At 31.5% G+C, this 21,583-nt stretch overlaps 1 protein-coding gene across 1 annotated transcript; it reads left to right on the top strand.

Moving 5' to 3' along the window:
- The first annotated feature begins 683 nt into the window (after positions 1–683).
- On the top strand, positions 684–18,100 carry LOC105340440 (uncharacterized). Its single transcript, XM_034451459.2, has 11 exons — positions 684–786; positions 1,863–1,924; positions 2,023–2,172; positions 9,600–9,721; positions 9,819–9,963; positions 10,266–10,379; positions 10,931–11,113; positions 11,714–11,850; positions 12,055–12,154; positions 15,443–15,530; positions 15,851–18,100. Exons 2-11 carry the CDS (start codon positions 1,879–1,881, stop codon positions 16,098–16,100), a joined length of 1,335 nt encoding a protein of 444 aa, XP_034307350.2. The 5' UTR covers positions 684–786; positions 1,863–1,878; the 3' UTR covers positions 16,101–18,100.
- Positions 18,101–21,583: the final 3,483 nt, after the last annotated feature.

Genomic DNA, 21,583 nt, shown 5'->3' with positions numbered 1-21,583 from the left:
TTTTTGATAGGTTTAACATACATTTAGTATTTTACACACGATTAAGACAGATATTTTATATCATCAATGTTTTATATAAATGTATAACTATACTAAATTACAAAAAAAAAAACACGACAAAGGTTGGGATATTCTAGCTAGTAAAGTACATATTCTTTTAAAGATATAAGTGTTAAGGCTCCACTATATGATTTTGAATTGAAAAGAAATTTTAATCTTAATTTTTAGTTGAAGTGACTTATAGAAATAGCGTATATATTATTCAGGTATAATTAGCCTATTTGAAATGATTGCTATATACATGTATTTGTATCTCTCATATATGAATTTAAGATTGTCTTTAGTTAATAAATCAAACAATCCATGTACATATTCATTGATTAAACTCTAATTCAACGTAACTAGTATAAGGATTAGTGCATATAGCATTTAAGTTGATAGAATTTAAGAACGTCATTACATAGCTCAGATATGATTATAAATTCATTCAAATTTTAACTAATTTAAACAATTGAACACAGGATAAAGGACGGCCTGTATGCCATTCTGTAAAATGGAAGATAACTAAATGTCCAATAAATGGGTAATGAATATAATTATGACATAAGTCACCTTTCCTTACCCTTCTGTTATCATGCCGTTTGTACCATACAACATGTTGACAGCTATAAATAGGGTCGCAATTTAAATATGCTACCTGTAAAATCTCTATTGCTGAACCGACAAGGAAGTATTAAGCACACAGAAATCAACTACAATTACTCATATGGAAGTGATGTTTAACAGGTACGTTGCTATAATCTTTCTGCAGTCTATCAAACTCCAATCAAACAATGACTGTCAATCAATGTAAATATAAATAGCAAATAATAATGATGTTGGCAGCTTAGACCGTTTGTTAAATAGAGAACATCTATTTCACTTCCTTTCGTTTTTGAACGGTCAAAAACATCAACCCTAAATAATTGCTTTTATCAGATACAATAATCACTAAAATTTATTTGTTGAAATTGTTTATTGAAATGTAAGAACGCTGTTGTTGAGCCAACCGGTATGTATGTGTAGGCAAAGTAGTGGTTTTCAAAAACATTGAATTGATATTTTATGAATGAAATGATATATACATTTAAATTCTTTTACGTGCATTGTCAGATAAAAGTTTCCTGAATAGGGTTTCGCGTGATTGGTGAGTTTTCACCCTTTGTAAATTTTCGTCCAGATGTCGAGGCGAGCATGATTATATTATAACTTTAGCATTTCCCTACACTATGACATGTTTGTCAAGAGACATTTCAGCAGTGTGTATAAGTAATTGAATCAAAATGTTAAAATCAATCGGGTTTTAGCTTTCACTTATACATTGTATGACACATGCGCTTTGGACTTTGAGTAACTCACCATTGATTATATATCAGTTTACAATGCTGCTTTATCCTTCAAAATGGTATAGTTTTGTTCATGTGAATGTTTTTAATGTATATCCATTATAGCATAATAAGTTTGAATACAAATTCATATACTGCAATTGCCGCTTAAAACTCAATAAAATAGATAAGGGATCGCAATGTTCTTACATTGTATTTTGGACAGAAAACAGGAACGATAAAATGTTGGATAATAAAAGCCTTTGATAAAATCTATCAGGTGAAGTCCTTCTATTAATCGATGTATGAATAATAAATCTAAGTCATCTTGTACCCAAAATTCTATCACACATGCTTACTGACAGTCATTAACAGTCCGACGAACAATACAATTAAGGGCTTATCTACATAAGTTCTGGTTAATTATTTGTTTGAAGATTTGCTAAAATGTCTTCTTATCATATTACTTCACTCAAAAATATTCTTGCTTTGTTTCAGGTGTTAAGCTTTTGTCATGATATCTGTATGGTGGCTATTACGATCTCTATTCCTTCACACAGGTGAGGATGAAAGTTTTGTTTATGATTTGGTAAATATAGGAACATTTATGATTTGAATACGTTTTAGTAATTCATTAATTATTACTGGTATCTTCTAGGAATGTCTCAATTACGAGCTGTTACATGGTTTGAAGCGCAAACAATATGCAGAGAAAATAAACAGTCACTAACGGTGTGGAAAAATGAATCAACAAATTTCTACTGGACCGGATTTTATAAGAAGACATCCCATTGGATCAAAATCATAGGTGATTTATTAGACAATTCAAACCATGCTATTACATGTTCACCAAAATTTGTCATCACAAATCATAATATAATATGCATATTGTTTTATTAGAAATTCAAAACCTACTAAAATCACCTCCACAAATATATGCGGTAGGTTTAGAGCCAAGTCTTATAATTGATTGCCCTTTATATAAAATGCCTTTTTTAAAATTAAAAGTGTGCTAGTCAATCAATGTTACATACTTGAATGATTTATATTTAAACTCAACGTTTTGAATTCACCTTAACAGAGCAAGATGATTTAAAATTAGTTTACTGTTTAAGACCAAAAAAATGCCAAGCAGTAAATTATGAATTATAACTACACAATCGGTCACATGTTCAATGGTCAAAACCTAGAGTGAGTCAAACTGTAAACAGTTCTTAACCAATTTGAAAGCTCCTGTGCACATCCAGAAGAGGTGTGGGGGGGGGGGGTCTGGGAACTTCATACATTTATCTAGATATAAAATATGCCAAAAATTGTACTCTGAATCTCTTACTTTTCCTCTCTTGCAATCGGATGTATCCCTTGGACGCCATTCCTTTGGAAAAGACTCTGGATTGGCACATAATTTTTTTTAATATAAAGAAAAGAAATTTAATTCTAATCTTTAGCTGTAGCTATTAGTACACATTTTTTGTTCATAGAGGCTGAATGGTCAACAAATTAAACGTCAGATCATCCTCATACAGGGGTTCGTTTGTCAAATAATCAAAGTACTGAAGTAGTACTGAGAGCCTAGCATTAAAAACTGGCAATCTCTCTCTCTCTCTCTCTCTCTCTCTCTCTCTCTCTCTCTCATGCTTTTAATGTCAGAAATTGCGCCAGAGAGCGAGCAATGATTTTTTGTTAGCGGCTATAAATAAAAATATGTCTGTCTAGTAGAAAAAAAATCAACAGTTGCATTGAAATTTGAAAAAAGCGTTATAAAATCAACCCCCATTCCCCTCATTACTTCTATGTGCAGCCAAACACCAATGCTTTGAAAAGTAGTTCCTGGAAATTCATGCGCATTGTATTTGTTCCCAAAACGCACAGTCCTGTTTAAAAAACACGTAATAAATAAGGAAGGAAAAAGATTCAAGGCTACATTTATTTTCAAACAAATTAAAAAAAAATAGATTTAACACAACATGGCTCGCTGTGTAACTATTTGGTATTGTAGAAGCTTTTACTTTGACGCTGCTCGTTTTTTATGGTTTAATTTTGAAGTTGTGCTATTTATAGTATCATTGGCAATTTGCCTGCATACAGCAAGAGCTCTGCTTTCAGCAAAGCCCGGCTAAAAATGAAAAAAACACTATATTTTAAGTTTTACATCTATCATCACTATACTATTAAACGAAGCTCATTTTAAACAAAATATAAAGAGAGTAGAAATTGCCAAATGATTAAGTTTTTTATATTGAACTAATTCTTAAATGATGGACTTTTTGTCCCGAAAATTTGATTGTTTTGTTATTTTTGTAGTTCGTCATTTCGAGTGGTTTATTTTACTTTACTTTCACTTAAGGATGTCAAGTGTTGTTGACTTTAGCTCACCTGTTGACTTTAGCTCACCTTTTAAAAAGTAAACCCAGAGTAAACCCCAAAAGTAAACCCGAAGTTTAGCTGGGGTGTACTTTGATGTTAGGTTGGGTTTGATTAGTACTGTAGCCTATATAGAATAGTGTATTCAAAATCTTCTTCTCAAAAACTAATCAACCAGGAAAGCTGAAACTGGTGTGGAAGCATCATTGGGTAACGTAAATTTAGAGTTGTAAAAAACTTGACCCCCAGTGGTAGGGTGGGGCCACAATATAATGTTTTGAACTTTTACATCGGAATATATAGAGGAAATCTGATAAAAAATTTCTTCCAAGTAAATAATCAGCCTGAAAAGCTGAAACTTGTGTGCAATTATTCTAAGTGGTGTAGATCCAAACTAGTGAAAATTATGACCCACAGGGGTAGTTTGGACCACACTGGGGTTTGTATTTCTACATAGGAATATACCTGGGTATAGAGTAAATCCTACCCGGCCTCAGAACGTAAACAGCATAGAAAACCGAAATTTGTTTGGAATTATCTTCAGTTATATAGATTTGAGTATGTTTAAATTATGATCCCCGGGAGTAGGTTGGGGCCACAATGGGGGAATTTAAATTTTGACATAGGAATACAGTACCGATCAGATCCAACCTTACAAAAAGTTAACCCCAACGAAAACCCTGTTTTACTGTAGGTTTACTCTGGTTTTACCATGGGTTTACTAGAGTGAACCAGAGTAAATCCAGAGTAAATTCAAAGTAAACCGAGAATGGACACCGAGAATAAACTCAGTCAAAAGTGTACCCCTGATGCCAGAAGCTAACTGTGTATTCGTAATATACATAGGGCAGGAATTACATACAGTTAGATGGTACATGTAAGATTAAAGACATATCTGCTTCACACTTCAGTACGTACAGGTGACCATAAAAGCAATTTCCAAGTAAACCCAAAGTAAACCCCAAAGGTAAACCCGAAATTAAGTTTGGGTTTATTTTGATGTTAGGTTGGGTTTGATCGGTACTGTATAAAGAGAAAATCTTCAAACTCTTCTTCTCGGAAACAAATCAGCCAGGAAAGCTAAAACGTGTGGATGCATCTTAATGTAACGTAAATTTAGAATTGTGAAAACCTTGTTCCTCGGTGGTAGGATGGGTCACAATAGAGTATTTTGAATTTTTACATCGGAATGTATCCTCAGATAATGTAGATTTACACTTGTGAAAAGTGTGCCCCCCCCTCCAAGGGTAGATTTGGAAAACAATTGGGGTTGAAATTTTACATAGGAATATATAGAGTACATCTCTAAAAATCTTCTTCTCAGAACCTAAACAGCATGAAGAACTGAAATTTGTTTGGAAGCATCTTTAGGTACTGTCAATTTAAGTATGTTCAAATCATTATCCTCGGGAATATGGTGGGGCCACAATGTGGGGGTAGGTTAAATTTTTACAAAGGAATATATAAAGTAAAATTTCAAAACTTATCTTTTCAAAATCTAATCAGCTAGAAGAGCTGAAACATGGAGAGCTGGAAGCATCCTAAAGTATTGTAAATTTAGGGTTGTGAAAATCATGACCCACGAAGTAGGGTTGGGCCACGGTTGCAGGTGGAACTTTTCAATACACAGGGCGAAAAACAATCTTTAAAGGACATATCGCATGTTTTTCAATTTTCGGAATTTTTTAAATAAAATCATTCTATACTCATTAAAAATGAAGTTTATTAACGTTTTCATAAAATATTCTGCCTAATTCGTTAGTTTGAAAGCGATGAAATTCAAATGTCGCGATATGCATATTTTCTCTCTCGATCTACCCGCCATGATGTGTGACGTCATATGCGACCTCGAGCGAGAAGGTGCTGTTAGCCATCTTTGTAGTTGGATTAGATTTAAACGACAATTAAACTAATTATCACCTATTAAATTGCCGATAACGGGACATGATGATGTTCTGTGCCTCCTGCGGGTGATTTAGCCACGAAAATGGGGATTTGGACTGTTGTTTTTTTAAGTTTCCCTTACGAAAGTATGCGGAAATCTTGTGACAAATAGGGGTCTATCTGTCGACGAGAGGATTTATAAATAAACATTCAATTCATATATTATTAATTATATGGTACATTTTTGTAATTATAGTTTCATAAATAAATCGTATTCATTTCTCTAAAAGAAAAAATAGAAGTTTATGCACAGGGGCCTGTGTACAAAACGCAAGTTCATCGGAGAAAAATAACGAGAGGGGACGCCATTTTGGATACCGCCTCGCTTCATCATAGCTGTTTTCTTTTTCTTATTGTTAAACTATAGGTTCATATATGCATCGGTTTTGTATACATGATTTCTTCATTCATACATGTAGCTCACCTCCACAGAAATCATAATTTTAGTACAGTAGGTGAGATTTCTGTGAGTTTTATTTTTTATGGGAGAAGTCAGGATCGAGTTGTCGATATTGATTGTTTACGCGAGAAATAGACAAAGTTTGTTGATATACATTTATAAGTAAATGGATAAAAAAAATACGGAGATGGGATCTTACAAAAATAAACAATAATTAAGGAAAACGTTCTTGCCTGCTTTTATAATCAAGTGTAATATAGAGTAAACAACCTTAGAAAGTTGTGATCAGTTACTGCCGAAGAAACAAACTTCTTGTGCACCACAGTTTTACAATAATGAACGCCAAAAACCAAGACTGTTGTAGATTTTAATAAATAAACACCTTTAACCGATTTATTTGAGCTACAATCCTTACTAAGTTGTGTTTACAATGTTTACACGTCGATCAATTTGATCGTCATTGCCGACTTCATCGTCGCTTTTTCGACTATATCATCGTTTTTTATCCGTACTAGTGGCTCAAACATTAGGACTGAATAATGAGATTCTTTTAATTTAGTCAGCATGTAAAAAAAAACCCAACTTACATGGTGAATGAATGTCAAAATTTAAAGAAGATAATGCTAATCCTACAATTTGTTTACAATCAGCTGTTCGAAGAAGGTCGCATGTGACGTCACTGTACCACGTGACACGCTATCTAATTAACGAGTTTTTAAACGACCGGGGCTATAATTTAAATTGATATTATGGCTAATTACCGCTTTTATACCGTTAACAAACTGTTAGGAGTAATTATTAGATACACAAGGAAGCCAACAAATGTAAAATGTCGTATACTTTAGAAACATGCTATATGTCCTTTAAGGAAGGAGTCTTTTCATTATCAAACATACTTCTTATAATAAGAAATGCATGAAATTTTGACACAGTCAAACGGATCATATTACTTAATGATTCTATCAGTTTAATTAAATTTGACCTTTTTGTTTTCGAATAAAGGTCAGGTCAAGGTCACTACCTTTTTCCTCAACGTAAAGAGAAATCTTAGTATGTACGTTAATACGTTAAGTGCAGTGAACGTTTATTTACATTTGTAATTCGTTCTTAAAGTATTATATCCTAAATCTTGGTTTAAAAAATCTTATGTCTACAAATTAAAGATACATGTATGTACATGTAAGCTTAAAATCCAGAAGCTAATCAATTACTGTACCGGTGATCATAAATGGGAGGTAATTATTTAGATATATTTATAATTTATAATATGTCACATACTCGGCCGGTAACATCATACAATTGTATATACACGTATATGTATACATTAATTGCAATTGTCACATTCAGTAAATAAGTCATCGGTTATTGGTAATAATAATTGTTATAGGATTGATAATTTAAAAATCATGTATACAATTAAATATATAAACATATATCATTTCGTTTGTTATTCTGGATCTGTTGTAAATATATAATAGCCAATATTATTAGAATTATACTTGCTGGAACGGTGCCGTGATCATGATAATCGGGAAAATGCGTACAACAAACACCCTAAAAGTTTCAATGCATTTTTAAAAAATAGTTTCATCTTCTTTTTACTAAAGGATAAGAACTGTATTTCATTCTAACTACAGGCATGCATGTAAGTTAAAAATTAGATATAATTGATGGTTACAAACTTAATGGAAGTCAAAATCTTATCAAGTAAAAAATACACTCACTACATTGATTCAATAGCTACCTAATAATAGGATATAAAACATCCTAAACATATAAGATGCGGTGGCGCAGAGGGAGTGGGATGATCCTATTAAACGAAGGGTCCCGGGTTCACTCCTGGTCTTGATTTTTTTTTTCATTTTATTTTTTAGAGCAAAAACCGTTTTTGATATCTTTTCTGTCTTGGAATCATAAAAACCTGCAACAGAATATACATTATTTACTTACCTATTGTACACGATCATGTATAATCAAATTCACTTGTTAAAATCACTGTGTTGTGTGTCTAGACACGCTTATATTTCTTTGTGTATATCTAATTAAAATCTGCTGATTAATAAACCTCATAAAAACTCCAGAACTAACACAGAATAAACAGGATATACACAACAGGTGTGTTTTTGTCCAGACGCATGGCTATGCTTTCTTAAGATAAATACTTCGCATATAGGTTGAATATACATTTCTCCATTGATCACAGCTGATTAATTGTCATAAAGTTAATACATTTTTGTCGGTAAATTAAGCAAAATATTGAATATAGGTTTTTTTCAAATGGCTTAAAGGTGTCTTTAAGGTGGCTTAAAGAAGTTTGGACATTAAGAACCTATGAGTTGTCCTTAAAGGTTGCTTAAAAGTGGTTTAAAGACAGTCTTTAAGCCGCCTTTAAGGATCTAGCAGCCATCTTTAAGCCACCTTTAAGCCATCTTTAAGCCACCTTTAAGCCTTATTGAAACTTAAAGGTAGCTTAAAAGTGGCTTAAAGACCATTTTTAAGCTACCTTTAAGCTACCTTTAAGCTACCTTTAAGGAAAACGTAAAGATGGCCATTCATCCTGTGATAGGAATATGTAAAGTAAATTTCTTTTAAAAAAGTGTTCTTCTCAGAAACCAATTAGCCAAAAAGCTGAAACTTGTTTGGAAGCATCTTCAGGTGGTGTAAATTAAAGTACGTTCAAATCATGATCCCCGGGGTAGAATTAGCCACAATTTGGGAGGGGGGGGGCAAATTTACATCTAGGAATATATAGGGCAAAATCATTAAAATTCTTCCTCTAAAAACTATTTGCCTCGAAAAGCTATAACTTTAGTGAAAACAACCTCAGATAATGTAGATTCATATTTGTCCAAATCATAATCTTGATCATGAGAAGTAAGGTGGGGCCCCACTGGAGATCTAATTTTACAAGGGAAAGTATTTTAATTATTCACGAAAGTTGAAATGTTATAATATATTTTGACATTTTACTGATTATTTAAAATTGTTTTGACTTTCGTCAATGGACAATTTTTAAGCTTCACAAGGGGTTTGGAGTTTGATGTAGGCTTATAGCCCGTATATGGACAATTGTTTAGGATCTTTTTGAGAAATGCAATTCTAAACATGTGATATGACTAAAACTCACCCTGTTAGAAAAGGGACAAATGAAAATCGTAAGAATATTCGGGGGGAATGGATTTTTATTTATACAGGATCTACATGTATTATACTACATTGTCCAGATAGTTTGTATCATGACTCCATTAAGCTGATTTTATCATACATATTCCTCCTGTGAGCGATATGACCCATGGGCCTCTTGTAAGAACCTAAATTAAAAAAAAATCAATAATTTAAAATAAAATAAATCTATTCATTAAAGATGTTCTAACAATATTTTTTTAATTATTTTGAATAACAAACACAATTTTCATTTTATTTATTGAATATATGATGAAAAATATATTTGATGAATATAATTGTTATTTTCCCCTTATCTTATTAAGAGTCATAGAGTTTTCTTTCCTTTTGAATTTTTTTTTTAGATTGTTACAATGCAACAGAGATACAGTATGGCAATGTGGATTTTGTTGAATTACGAGATTCTTCTCCACAACTTTGCCAAGAACACTGCCTTCGGAAGAATATATCTTTATTTGCTGTTCAGGTATGTGAGTAAAAGTAAAGAAAAACATTTCATGTTTATATTGAAGTACCTGTTTTCAGGAATACCAAGTGATCTTATCTGCTTATCTTTTGTCTAGGCGAGGAAATGCATTTGTCTCTCTGATGGATTTGATTATTCTAAAGGCAAATTAGATCCGTCCAACTGCAGTTATATGTGTAGCGATACTACACTGCTGTCAACAGAATGTGGAGGAGAAACGGGTTTTAATGTGTTTCTTACAGGTGATACATGTATTTTGAAGTGGTTGCATTGTTAACATTCTAAAAACTCTAGGTATTTTGAGGAAATATTTCGTTTAAATGACTCATGCCTATTAAAAGAATTTCAGAATACACACGAAAAATTTAGAAAATGTATTGATTAAAGAAAATATTGTGTCTATATATGCCATTAAAAGTTTAAACTATGAACGCTGTGAACAAAAATTTGTTTATTCCAAATGTCGAAAAAAAATGCAGTGTTTGATATGCATAAACAAACACAAGAAACTATATGTATACATCATTTCTTTTTATATTTACAGACACAACCATTTTGAATATTGACGGCAGATGCCTTACTATTCAATGCGTTGCAGATCCCAAATTTACTGATTATTCTTGTAACGATTTCCTCTCTTCAATATGCAGTAATTTAGGTAAGATAATCGATTGTTTGTTAAATTTTTTTTCAATGAGTAATATGTGTTAACGATTTGTAAAAATTTCTCAAGTAAAAAATACATATTATATACTGTACGCAATCCCAAATAAATGATCGAAAAATGTATAATTGTCTCACTGGTTATTAAATTTTTAACGAGAAAAAAACATACAAAAGAAAAAAGAGAAAAGTACAGAATTCAAAAAACGCTTGTTTGTTAGAAACATAAGAAACATCCCTCTTGTTTTGTTTCTAAAATTTTTGAATCCAATGTTTAAAACATAATTGTGCAGTTCAGCGATCCGTTTTGTTTACTACTTGATACATCACAACCTTTCTTAGACTATCACGACAGAAAAAAATTGTTAGTTTTAAAGAATATATTTATCTCCGAAGAATGCGCATTGTAAATAAAAGCACTAGACTATAATTTACATGTAAAAAGGTTTACATTTACGCACGAATTCGGTTTTTGACAAATCATTTTTTTTACAAAGTCTGCAATTCAAGACAATATTAATTTGTTCATTTTTTAACTGTCATAAGTTGATGTTTCGAACGTTTATTCTTGGACGAACACGAAGGATTATTGTAAGATCACCGGGACCTACCCAATTGGAAATCTTACCTTATCAAATGTAAAAATGGCTTGCATTGAGTCTAATCTAAGCAACGCAAGTCCACGATGGATTGGGGTAGTTAAAGAACTCCACAATACACAAGACCAAGGTATTGCTTTTTAACCTTTGCATGTTTACACTGTATAAATATGATTAGCACATTTTTTATATGATAAGTTAAAAGAAATAACAAACGCTTCCAAAAAACGATGAGATTCTACAAAGGAAGCATTTGGTTAGTTTCAATCAGTTCACGTATTTTATTCAGTTATATGACAAAACAGACTAGTAGGGAGGTAAGAAAGCCGAATGGTCATCCATCTAGTCCTAGGCACTGCAAACCAATTTTTTGTGTTCCTTACGTTTTCTTTCTTTAAGGGTAGGTTGATGTTATCGTAACATAAAATAGATAGTCTTAAATGCAATTTATTTTTAAAATTTTTATTTTAAATTCCATTGAATCCCAGTTATCGAGACTATGGGTAAAATCTGTAACATTTATCTTTTTTAAAATCAAAATGTTATATACTTCTTTGATTAAGTCGAGAAACTAAGTACATGAGCAAAAGAGTTTATATCAAAGTTGTGAATTTAAGGAATAAATGCTATGGTCTTTGTGATAGGATGTGGCTCATTGATATTATACCTGTAGTAAAACATAATATTTTATCTGCCACTGGTAATGAAAGATTATATTTATTTTCTTTAGGTCAACTAATCACTTATCCCGATCAGAAGTTTATCACCAGTTGTATGAAATGCCGTGTAAATTACACAACACAAGAACCTCAATGTCAATATGAATTCTGCAATGACAACTCAATCTCTGAAGTTTATTGTTCAAAGGTAAACAGTCACTTACTGTTTCTCATCCGGAAAAAAAGCAAAAGTCTTAATTTAATTTGATTAAAAATAATATATATTTAACCTCATTTAACAAACACGATTTTATGTCTGGGAGATTGTAGATAATAAAATTGGCATAAACAAAGTTTGCTTTCGTCTTAATATCTAATGTGATTGTATTTGTTTGAATGCATGCCACCAAAGAATAATTCAGTTGGAAAGTATACAGACACTACTTCAGAAATATCTTCTAGATTAGTGACCACGTCAGGTCTTCCTATGGACTTGAAAGCAAGAAGCACAGGTTAGTTACAAAAAAAGCTTATTACATTCAAAGTATATTTTAAGATATCCTCAAAGTAATTCATGATTTCACTAATATGTTTGTTAACGTTTTATAGTGTTGATCACAAAGACACTTTAGTTCGCCGTTTTGTTAAATACAAAATCAAATTTGGAAGTACTCACCATTTGCAATAAATTTTCCGACATTAAATCTCGTCTTTATCCTTTAAACATTACTTTTGTTGCCAATTTTGTTTTAATCATGTAATGTTTAAAAGGATTTTTTCTTCTGCAGAGGTATTGTAATTTTTAATGATCATTTAATCATTCTTTTTATAAAAATGTAGTACATTTCTTTATACGTTTAGTTTGAAAACTGAAGTAAGTTCAATATTATATTTTAGATTTTATTCTGTAAGAAAAGTTATGATTTTGTCAAGTTATTTGCTAACAATACACAAAATGACATATTTTATTTCAAATCAAAGCATAGAGTGAGCTGAATATCTATTTTGCAAACAATTTTTCTCGACAGTTTCAAGGTTTTCACGTTTGTTTAGGATTGGATTTTAGAATCTTAAATCGGACCTAATAAACTATGTCGCTTTATATTACATGTAAGGACCTAGTTTGGGAAGATTGACATATACATGTATAGATCTTATCACTATTTCTACTACTGTGGTTTCATTAATATTCAAGGGTATCAATTTTCGTGGATAAAGTGAAAATCACAGTTTCAAGGATACGTAAATTCGTGGCCATTGGCCCTTTTAATACAAAATGTTAATAAAAATTGCATTTCAATGAACATTTATTTTCATGGATCATCTTGACAACGAAATCCACGAAAATTGATATTCAACGAATATTTGTGAAACCACAGTATCAAAAATTAATTTATAATACACCCCTGCAAATGTTTGGAATGTTTTCTTTATCGTTGCTAAGTATGTAATAAATCCCGAGATGCTCTAATGAAAGTTCACGAGACTTAACAGAGATTTGTTCAGTACCTGTAAAAGTTCGAATGGAAGACTTTAGTATAAATGTTCGGATAATATTCTCAGTATACGTAAGCACTGGCCGTTTTTCATATCATGCATGTATCCTACTTTGATTTATGTAATTAAAGATATATGTCTTATTTCATAATCTACTGGTTATTATCACTGAACGATTGTATTCAAAACAGAGTAATCGTTCGTGTTCAACTACTCTACCCGTGATTGAAAGAATAAACGCTGAGTTAGGAAATAAAATCATAGCCATGTATGAGGCTTTTGGTGTGCAATACTATGCTTTTTTAAAAAAAAGAATGGGTGTCTGTTTTGCATAAAACCTAAGTATATCGAACCATTTTTAAGGAACATTCTGCCTAAAATAGTATAGTCTGTTTCACTACTGATGATATTACTAGGTCAGGCGCGGATCGAAAATTAATCCTTTAGTGGATCGCTACTAAGCATATTTTAAAACTGCTTCAATAGCATAAAAACCCTATAATTTCTATTGTCATATTCATTTCTAGAACAAATTTTATACACAAGTTAATAAATATACAGTTTAAAATCAATAAACGTTTAACTTTTACAGTTGACAACAAGTACCTAGATTCTAGGAAATATACTATAATCACGAGGCACTATTTTTACTGCAAAACTGGAGAGATCAAATAAAATCACGTGGTTCAAATTTAAATGACAATAACATTCGCAGGGGTGTAATAGATTTTGATGAAGATTTGCATAATCAATGAAGAAAATATATAGGTATGTAGTAAATAACTGCAAATTACGTTAGCTAAGAAATCAATCATGCCGACGCGGCGAAATCAGAACGCTCTAGTCTGGTTTTTATACTCAAAACTTACCAAAAAGGGTTACAATGCATTTTTATCTTCTTAAGTAGACCATCCTTTATCAATACTTATAACTTTAAATCCATAGTATTTGTTTTGTTTAAAATTAACACCGGTTTCTCGTTCGAGGCACTTCAAACTTACGAGCATTCGCATCTTTGTTCATGTCAACAAACGGAACTATTAAGTCTTCAGCAGTTCTTCAGTATTCGCAAAAGGCAACAAAAACCACAAAACACAACCTCACATCATTAATTAGGCTTTTAAAAAATCATTGACAAGCATCGCTAATATATACACAATTTTAAACATAATGGATAAATCAAGTGCATATGTTTAAAATCATACAATAAAAATGTGCAAAAAAATGGCACCCTAACATCCAGGCATATCTTAAAACTTATTAGAACCCGACACTTTTGATGAAGCATTTGGTCAATTGCTTATATGTCATAGCTAGTTAAGAATTGTAATAAGGCCCGTCTCGTCAGGAGTTCACCTTCTGCATAAATCAATTAGTCTCTTTGAACTTCATTTGGTTTTAATTGGGATCTAATGAATAGATTACCTATATTTTTGTGTTTACCCTATGCAACCATAGGATGTGTTGTGAAAAATTGTGCGCATACTTTGTCATGTTGTATGTTATCCCAGTATTTCATTAGTCGCTTCCTTAACTCTTTAATACATTGGTTAAATTTGGTCACCAAAACGTTCGGTACAGCCTTTTTAGTGTTTTTCTCCTTTTGTTTATTGAGAAGATCCATTATATTTGCAGAAAGAGTTTCTTGCATAATAGGTTCAATTTCTGATTGTTTGTAACCTCTTTTTTCGAGATGAGTTTTGATTTTAATATTACAAACAAGTTATAGGCGCGGCGATGGGGGCACGCCCGTCACCAGAAATTACAGATATACACTGTACGTATGAGAGACATCACTGATGATGTAATATCTAACTTTTAACATGCCGACAAACTTATCTATCACGGCAAATATAGAGATGACGGTTTTATGCTGTTTAATGTAAGCCCGGATAAAGTTAAAGATTTTGTTTGACATAGGGAACTCTTGTCATAAAAATCTGAGATTTACTAATGAATTATCTCACACCAGTGTCAATTTCATAGACACGAGCATATACAAAGGAACAAGATTCTCAGATAGCCAGCGATTAAACATTCGCTCATATATCAAACCTACTAACAGCTTCCAATACCAGCACAGACAAAGTGCTCTTAGCTCATAAGTTTTCAAGGGCCGTCATTTTTATTCACTCCTCTATTTGGATTAAACACCTATTTAAAAGCATGATGTAAATTTGATCTGTCGTCGAATTTGAAAAAGGAAACGGTTTCTTGAGAGATTTTTAAAAGTATGTTGTATTTTTAAATGTTAACATTTAAACTCACTACACCACTTATTACTTTGTTCTGTTTTTTTACAGAGATTTTATTGATTCAAGTAGTTGTTCCAGTGGTGCTTGTTCTGTTATTTCTATCGGGTTTAATGTTTGCAGTCGTGTTGTATATCAGGTACTATTATATATGTAGTCAAATATAAATTATTTTTATAATTAATTTCATAATTAAACTTATGTACCTGAAATCTTAAACTAAACCAATTTCAATTGTTAATGTATTATATATATATATATATATATATATATATATATATATATATATATATATATATATATATATATATATATATATATATATATATATATAATTTTTTTAAATCTTTCATACAAAAACTGTTGCATTTTCTCTCAATGTCAAAATTACATTGTTCATACAAAAAATACACAATGGCTAACGTTTCCAATTCTATTTTATTTTAATTTGTTTTAAAGGAGTAAGTTGTCAAAAGAAAAAGATTCTGAAGTCGACACAAATCCATCAACCAACGACTCAAGAATATACTCAAATGTTCAACCTCAAAATAGCAACAATTACTGTGAACTTCAGCAACCCTACTCCACCAGTGGGTCGACAGACTATTCTCAGCTGCAGTTCGACAGTCAGCCTAATTATGGCTTTTCTAATCACTTTGAAAATGGTGCTGAGCAATCTAAAACGTCTGATTACATGAATATAAATTAACAAAAATAATTATAAGAATGAAAGAAATAATAATAGAACTTTATAAATCTTTTTAACATGAGTACCACAAAAAGAAAAATATATATTTGTAAATCACTAATTTGCTAAGAATTTTTGTAAATATTCAATAATTTTGAAAATTTATATAATCCTCACGCATAACCAATATAAATGCCTACAATTTGCTTAAACTTAAAGGAATTATTTAATAGAAAAATATCCTGATTTCATGGCTACACAAACGCCTATCAATTTGAATTCAATAGACAATTTTGTTGAAATACAAATTTTCCCCACACAACAAAGTACTTAATATATTGTTAATCTGATTCTGTCGAATAGACCAAATACAGCACCGATCAGACCCAACCTATCAAAAAATAAACACCAACTATACTCTGCGTTAAGTACTTTCGGGGATTACTCTGGGTTTACTCCAGGTGTACTAGAGTGGACCCAAAAGTAAACCCAGAGTTGACACAGAGAGTCAACTTAGTTTGACGTATAGCCCTGAAAGCAGAAGTTACATGTGTATTTGGAATATACAAAAGGTAGGCATTTCAAGCAGTTACATGGTTAGACAAAAGAGGGGTCTGCTTTACACTTCAGTGCGTACAGTGGACCCCAAAACAAACCTCGAATGGACCCAAAGTAAATCCCAAGTGAACGCAAATTTTCAAATAGCAGACCCAGAGTAAAAACAAGTATCCCTTTTAAATGATTGATCGGCAATAATGATATATTGATAGCAAGAAGCAATCAACATGATCAGTTTGATGTAAAAATAATTTAAAAGGTATTGTATTTTTTAAAAATATAGAATATTTTGAATCTGTACACCATAATTTCATCATTATATACCATCAACCAATTTAATTTTGAAATAAATTTAGGGAAAGCCGTTCGTAAACTCCCTGTCTAGTTTTATATTTTTAACGTAATTATTAAATGTTAACTTATCTTCTTCTTCAGAATACTTAGTAGGGCTCTAAAAGAGCATTAACACGTATACAAAGAAAGAGTTGTATTAAAATAATTTAATTCGACTGAAAAACATTGAATGCCATCATAACTTGATATTGAGGTCGCATTATAACGTAACCTTGTTTATAAATCAAGCCGTCTTCCTAGCTACTATTACGCAACATCAATAGATCGAGGTCAGTTCATGGAGCATCTTCTTATGATTGAGGTCAGTTCATCGAGGTCAACTGCATTACTGAATGAACCTTTCGATCGAAATTCTTACGCGTGAGACAAAATGTGCATTCTTGAATTAACAGGTCGAACTGTATTTTATGTAATATGTTTGCATCTCTTGAGGTAAATGAATTGAAATAAAACTGAGTAAAATGTTATATAAATACTAATAAATCTTCTTCTTCAGAATACTTAGTAGGGCTCTAAAAGAGCATTAACACGTATACAAAGAAATAGTTGTATTAAAATAATTTAATTCGACTGAAAAACATTGAATGCCATCATAACTTGATATTGAGGTCGCATTATAACGTAACCTTGTTTATAAATCAAGCCGTCTTCCTAGCTACTATTACGCAACATCAATAGATCGAGGTCAGTTCATGGAGCATCTCCTTATGATTGAGGTCAGTTCATCGAGGTCAACTGCATTACTGAATGAACCTTTCGATCGAAATTCTTACGCGTGAGACAAAATGTGCATTCTTGAATTAACAGGTCGAACTGTATTTTATGTTTGTATTGTATGTTTGCATCTCTTGAGGTAAATGAATTTGAAATAAAACTGACTAAAATGTTATATAAATACTAAACCAAACTTCAAGTTTTTATAAGAACTACTTATGCAAGCGGAATGTGTGCGCACGTGGAAGCATTTGCCGGCTGCCTCATATGGACACAATAGTGATCGGCCGAAGCCAATTACAATTTACACGTATTTGTAGTACATCTAATATCGTTTCTGAGTTTATCTATGCAAATGTGATATTGTGGAAACATTAATTAAAAGGCCTCCCGTGATTTAGCCTGAATGTAAAGCGAATGCGCAAGATTGTAAAATCCAACAAAACTAGATGATTACCGGATTTTTTAAAGGAAATTTCGTTGATTATTAATAAGAGAAGCTTGATTACTACTCCGATTTCTCGGTATTAAAGTACAAACATTCGAGTCTACTAATTTAATATAATAGTGTAGATGTGTGGATCTAGAGGAAATAGGGTGGGGATGAAGGTGGACCCCAGGGAAAATTCATGTTTATTAAAAGTACATAGTACATGTAAATTTACCTTAAAGGCCTCGGACCATCCCCCGGCAAAAACAATTATCCCTCGGAACCCCCCCCCCCCCACACACACACACATTCGATCCGCGTATAGCTATTCATTCTTTTACTAAATATCTTTATTTTTGAAGATCCCTCTATTTGTTTGGTTTCACTCAAAATTTATGTTAATAAAGTACAATAAGAAGTGTCAGTGTAAACGTGACCATATCAATGTGTGTTTGTTGGAGATAAATATTAGAACATTATACGTAACGGTCAATGACCATAGACCAAGAAAACACTCCAATCCAAGTAGTGTTGATTAAAAGCTTATGTCAAATGGTAAAATTGTTGGCGCATACTTTTATTCTTAGATGCTTAACCAATAGTTTAAAGTTTATGACACATTTTCTACCCATATTCCTGATAGCTTAATTAACTGGTCAAATCTTCAAGTAGTTGGGAATTAAAAAATCCCTTGGCCTTGTTATTGAAACCAACAAGGAAGTTTTAAACAGAAAGAAGAATTGTATTTCAGCCGTATAGAGGCAACAATTTAAACAACAATTTAGACAGGTCTGTCAACTTGGTACATATACATGTATATATTTTATAAGATATTAATTGACTTTTAAAACCAATCATTTTTAACTTTAACAGAAAATGAATGAGACAGCGAAGACCAGGGTTAAGATTTAAAAATCGCTGTTAGAGGGATATTTTTAATACTATTTTATATCATTGTCTTATTTAATAAAAAATGATGTGATATCTAATTATGAATAAAAGATATGTGAAAACTTAGCGGCTGTTAAAATGATATTAGGAATTTATGTCCAATAATTTAGTCTTAATCAGTACGTTCTGTATGCTATGTTTCAATTCTTTGTACATGTATTAAAAAGGCGAAGTAAACTCTTTTTATATTCAGGAACAAATAGCAAATTATAACGTAGCCAGGTAGTTTTTTTTTATAAACATTTTCTTTCTCCGCGAACTTCATTTATTAATATTTTTCCTGCTGTTAACTTAAGTATACAAGTGACATTTATTATGCATTGCTAAATAAAATTGTATTCTAGCACATCCAAGTAACTTATAAGAAGCATTGATTTATTTTATTTCCTCATTGTCCATATTTTTTTTTGAATTTAACGTTTTAACTGCAAAATAGCATATGAACATTAATGCAAATTTGTAACTTCACATTCTGCATATAAGACATTTGGATATTTTTTTTTCAAGATAGATGGACGAGCATTTAAATTGATTGCCTTAAGATGCAAGATTTTTTTTTTCATTTTGAATTCACGTTTCTTTATAAGCCTCTAAAGTTATCTTCGCTCCCTCAGATATTCTTTACATTTTTTGGCATCTAAAATTTAATTAGCAGATACAACATCAAACGTGCTCTATAAAGTTAGCTGGTGTAATGAGATATAAACATGTAAACACAAATGACTATAATCTAGTGTATGCATTCATAAAAAAAGCCTTGACAGTTTGTTCCAAGGACAACATCAACTTCCATATGATTGAAATTATTATTCATACGCAGGATATATAATAATCTAAGGAAAAATAAAAATTCTAGTTAATATTTAATCAACCAAGTACACATACATGTAATAATATATACTTCTCTGCGTACAACGATGCAGTGCTGGGGAGATACTTATGTCAGTTTTATCTTACCACTTTAAATAGCGTTAATGACAAGCTTAATATCTTAGTTAATATAAATAGATCCTTAATTTCCTTATTTAGAAAAAAAGTTGAATTATATTAACAAGTGATTTTAAGTCAAGATAAATAAAAAGTGTAAAGTCTAAAATAATTTATGTCAAAGGGTTTTATGGGTTTTGCTCGGAGGTAAACAATACAGCTCGGCTTTGAAAACCTATAATTTAACAAAACACCTGGAAGTATATATAGAAAAAAATGTGTGCGGAAATAACATCCTAATGACTATTGCTTATTTTATAGAAAAGTTTAAATTGTGTGCTACATGAACAGCAGTATTGAATTACTTTATTATCTTACCTTACATAAGCAATAATGTAAAGTAATATTTTTCCAACTCGAATGATCACCAAACGGCTGATCATTCAAGCTAGTACAACAAATACTCGTTGTTCGTCTGTAGTACTAGTGTTTACGCTCCAGTACCATGCACTAAGAAATTACATAGATGTCTTTTAAAGAAGTGTCAATTTTGAGTTTAGATAAAATGTTATACTGTATACTTGTTTCTCTAGATGCTCAGCGAAAAGGTAAGGGTATTAAATTCATGACAAATGTAAATTACATAGTAGACTTACATATATTCTCAGTATTTCCTATCAGATATTACTTGTTTACTACTTGTAGACATCTGCAATGAAAAGCAAGACAAAACACCTCACTTCAATTGTTTATAGATGGTATGAACTATATATTGTGGAATATTTAAAAACGAAGGCATATTTCTTTTTGTCTACAACTTCTACACACTATTCATGACACCTTTAAAATATCGCTGGGGTGAAGGGACGGGATATAAATATGCGAGCCAATAAGGAAATTTTAAACAGAAAGAAGTACCTAGCCTAGCAATATGGAAGCAAAGTTTTACAGGTCTGTTGTGACATGTTCTTTCTTATTTTTTTTAATCTATCTTAATGTAAGTATGATATTCATTGTTAGTGAATATGGCTGCTACGATTATGGTCATAATTCTGTCAAAATGGAGAGCTTAATCATAATAGTTCACTTCCCTGTGTAAATAATTTAGTATTTACAAAAGGAGGAAAAAGAAAAATTATTTTAACATATATAGCATCATTTATTTTAATTTATATATAATATTTTTCTCATTTTATCACTTAACGATTTTTGAAAATCACTTGAATAAAAAAGTACTAATCGTAGTATATCTATTGTATGCGAGTACGTTCCCACTGTCCCGATTCGGAGCGCGATTTATGTCTCGGTCTAAATCGTTATAAAAGAAAAAGCACCAAATCTCACTAGATCTTGAATAATGTCGTGACGAACGTGTTAATCGTACGACATTTTTGACGACAAACGGCTGATCATTCAAGCTAGTACAACAAATACTCGTTGTTCGTCTGTAGTACTAGTGTTTACGCTCCAGTACCATGCACTAAGAAATTACATAAATGTCTTTTAAAGAAGTGTCAATTTTGAGTTTAGGTAAAATGTTTACTATATACTTGTTTCTCTAGATGCTCAG

The sequence above is a fragment of the Magallana gigas genome, chromosome 4 (assembly GCF_963853765.1).
Source record: "Magallana gigas chromosome 4, xbMagGiga1.1, whole genome shotgun sequence".
NCBI classification, from domain to species: Eukaryota; Metazoa; Mollusca; class Bivalvia; order Ostreida; family Ostreidae; genus Magallana; species Magallana gigas.
This window is presented reverse-complemented; position numbering and strand designations above follow the sequence as displayed.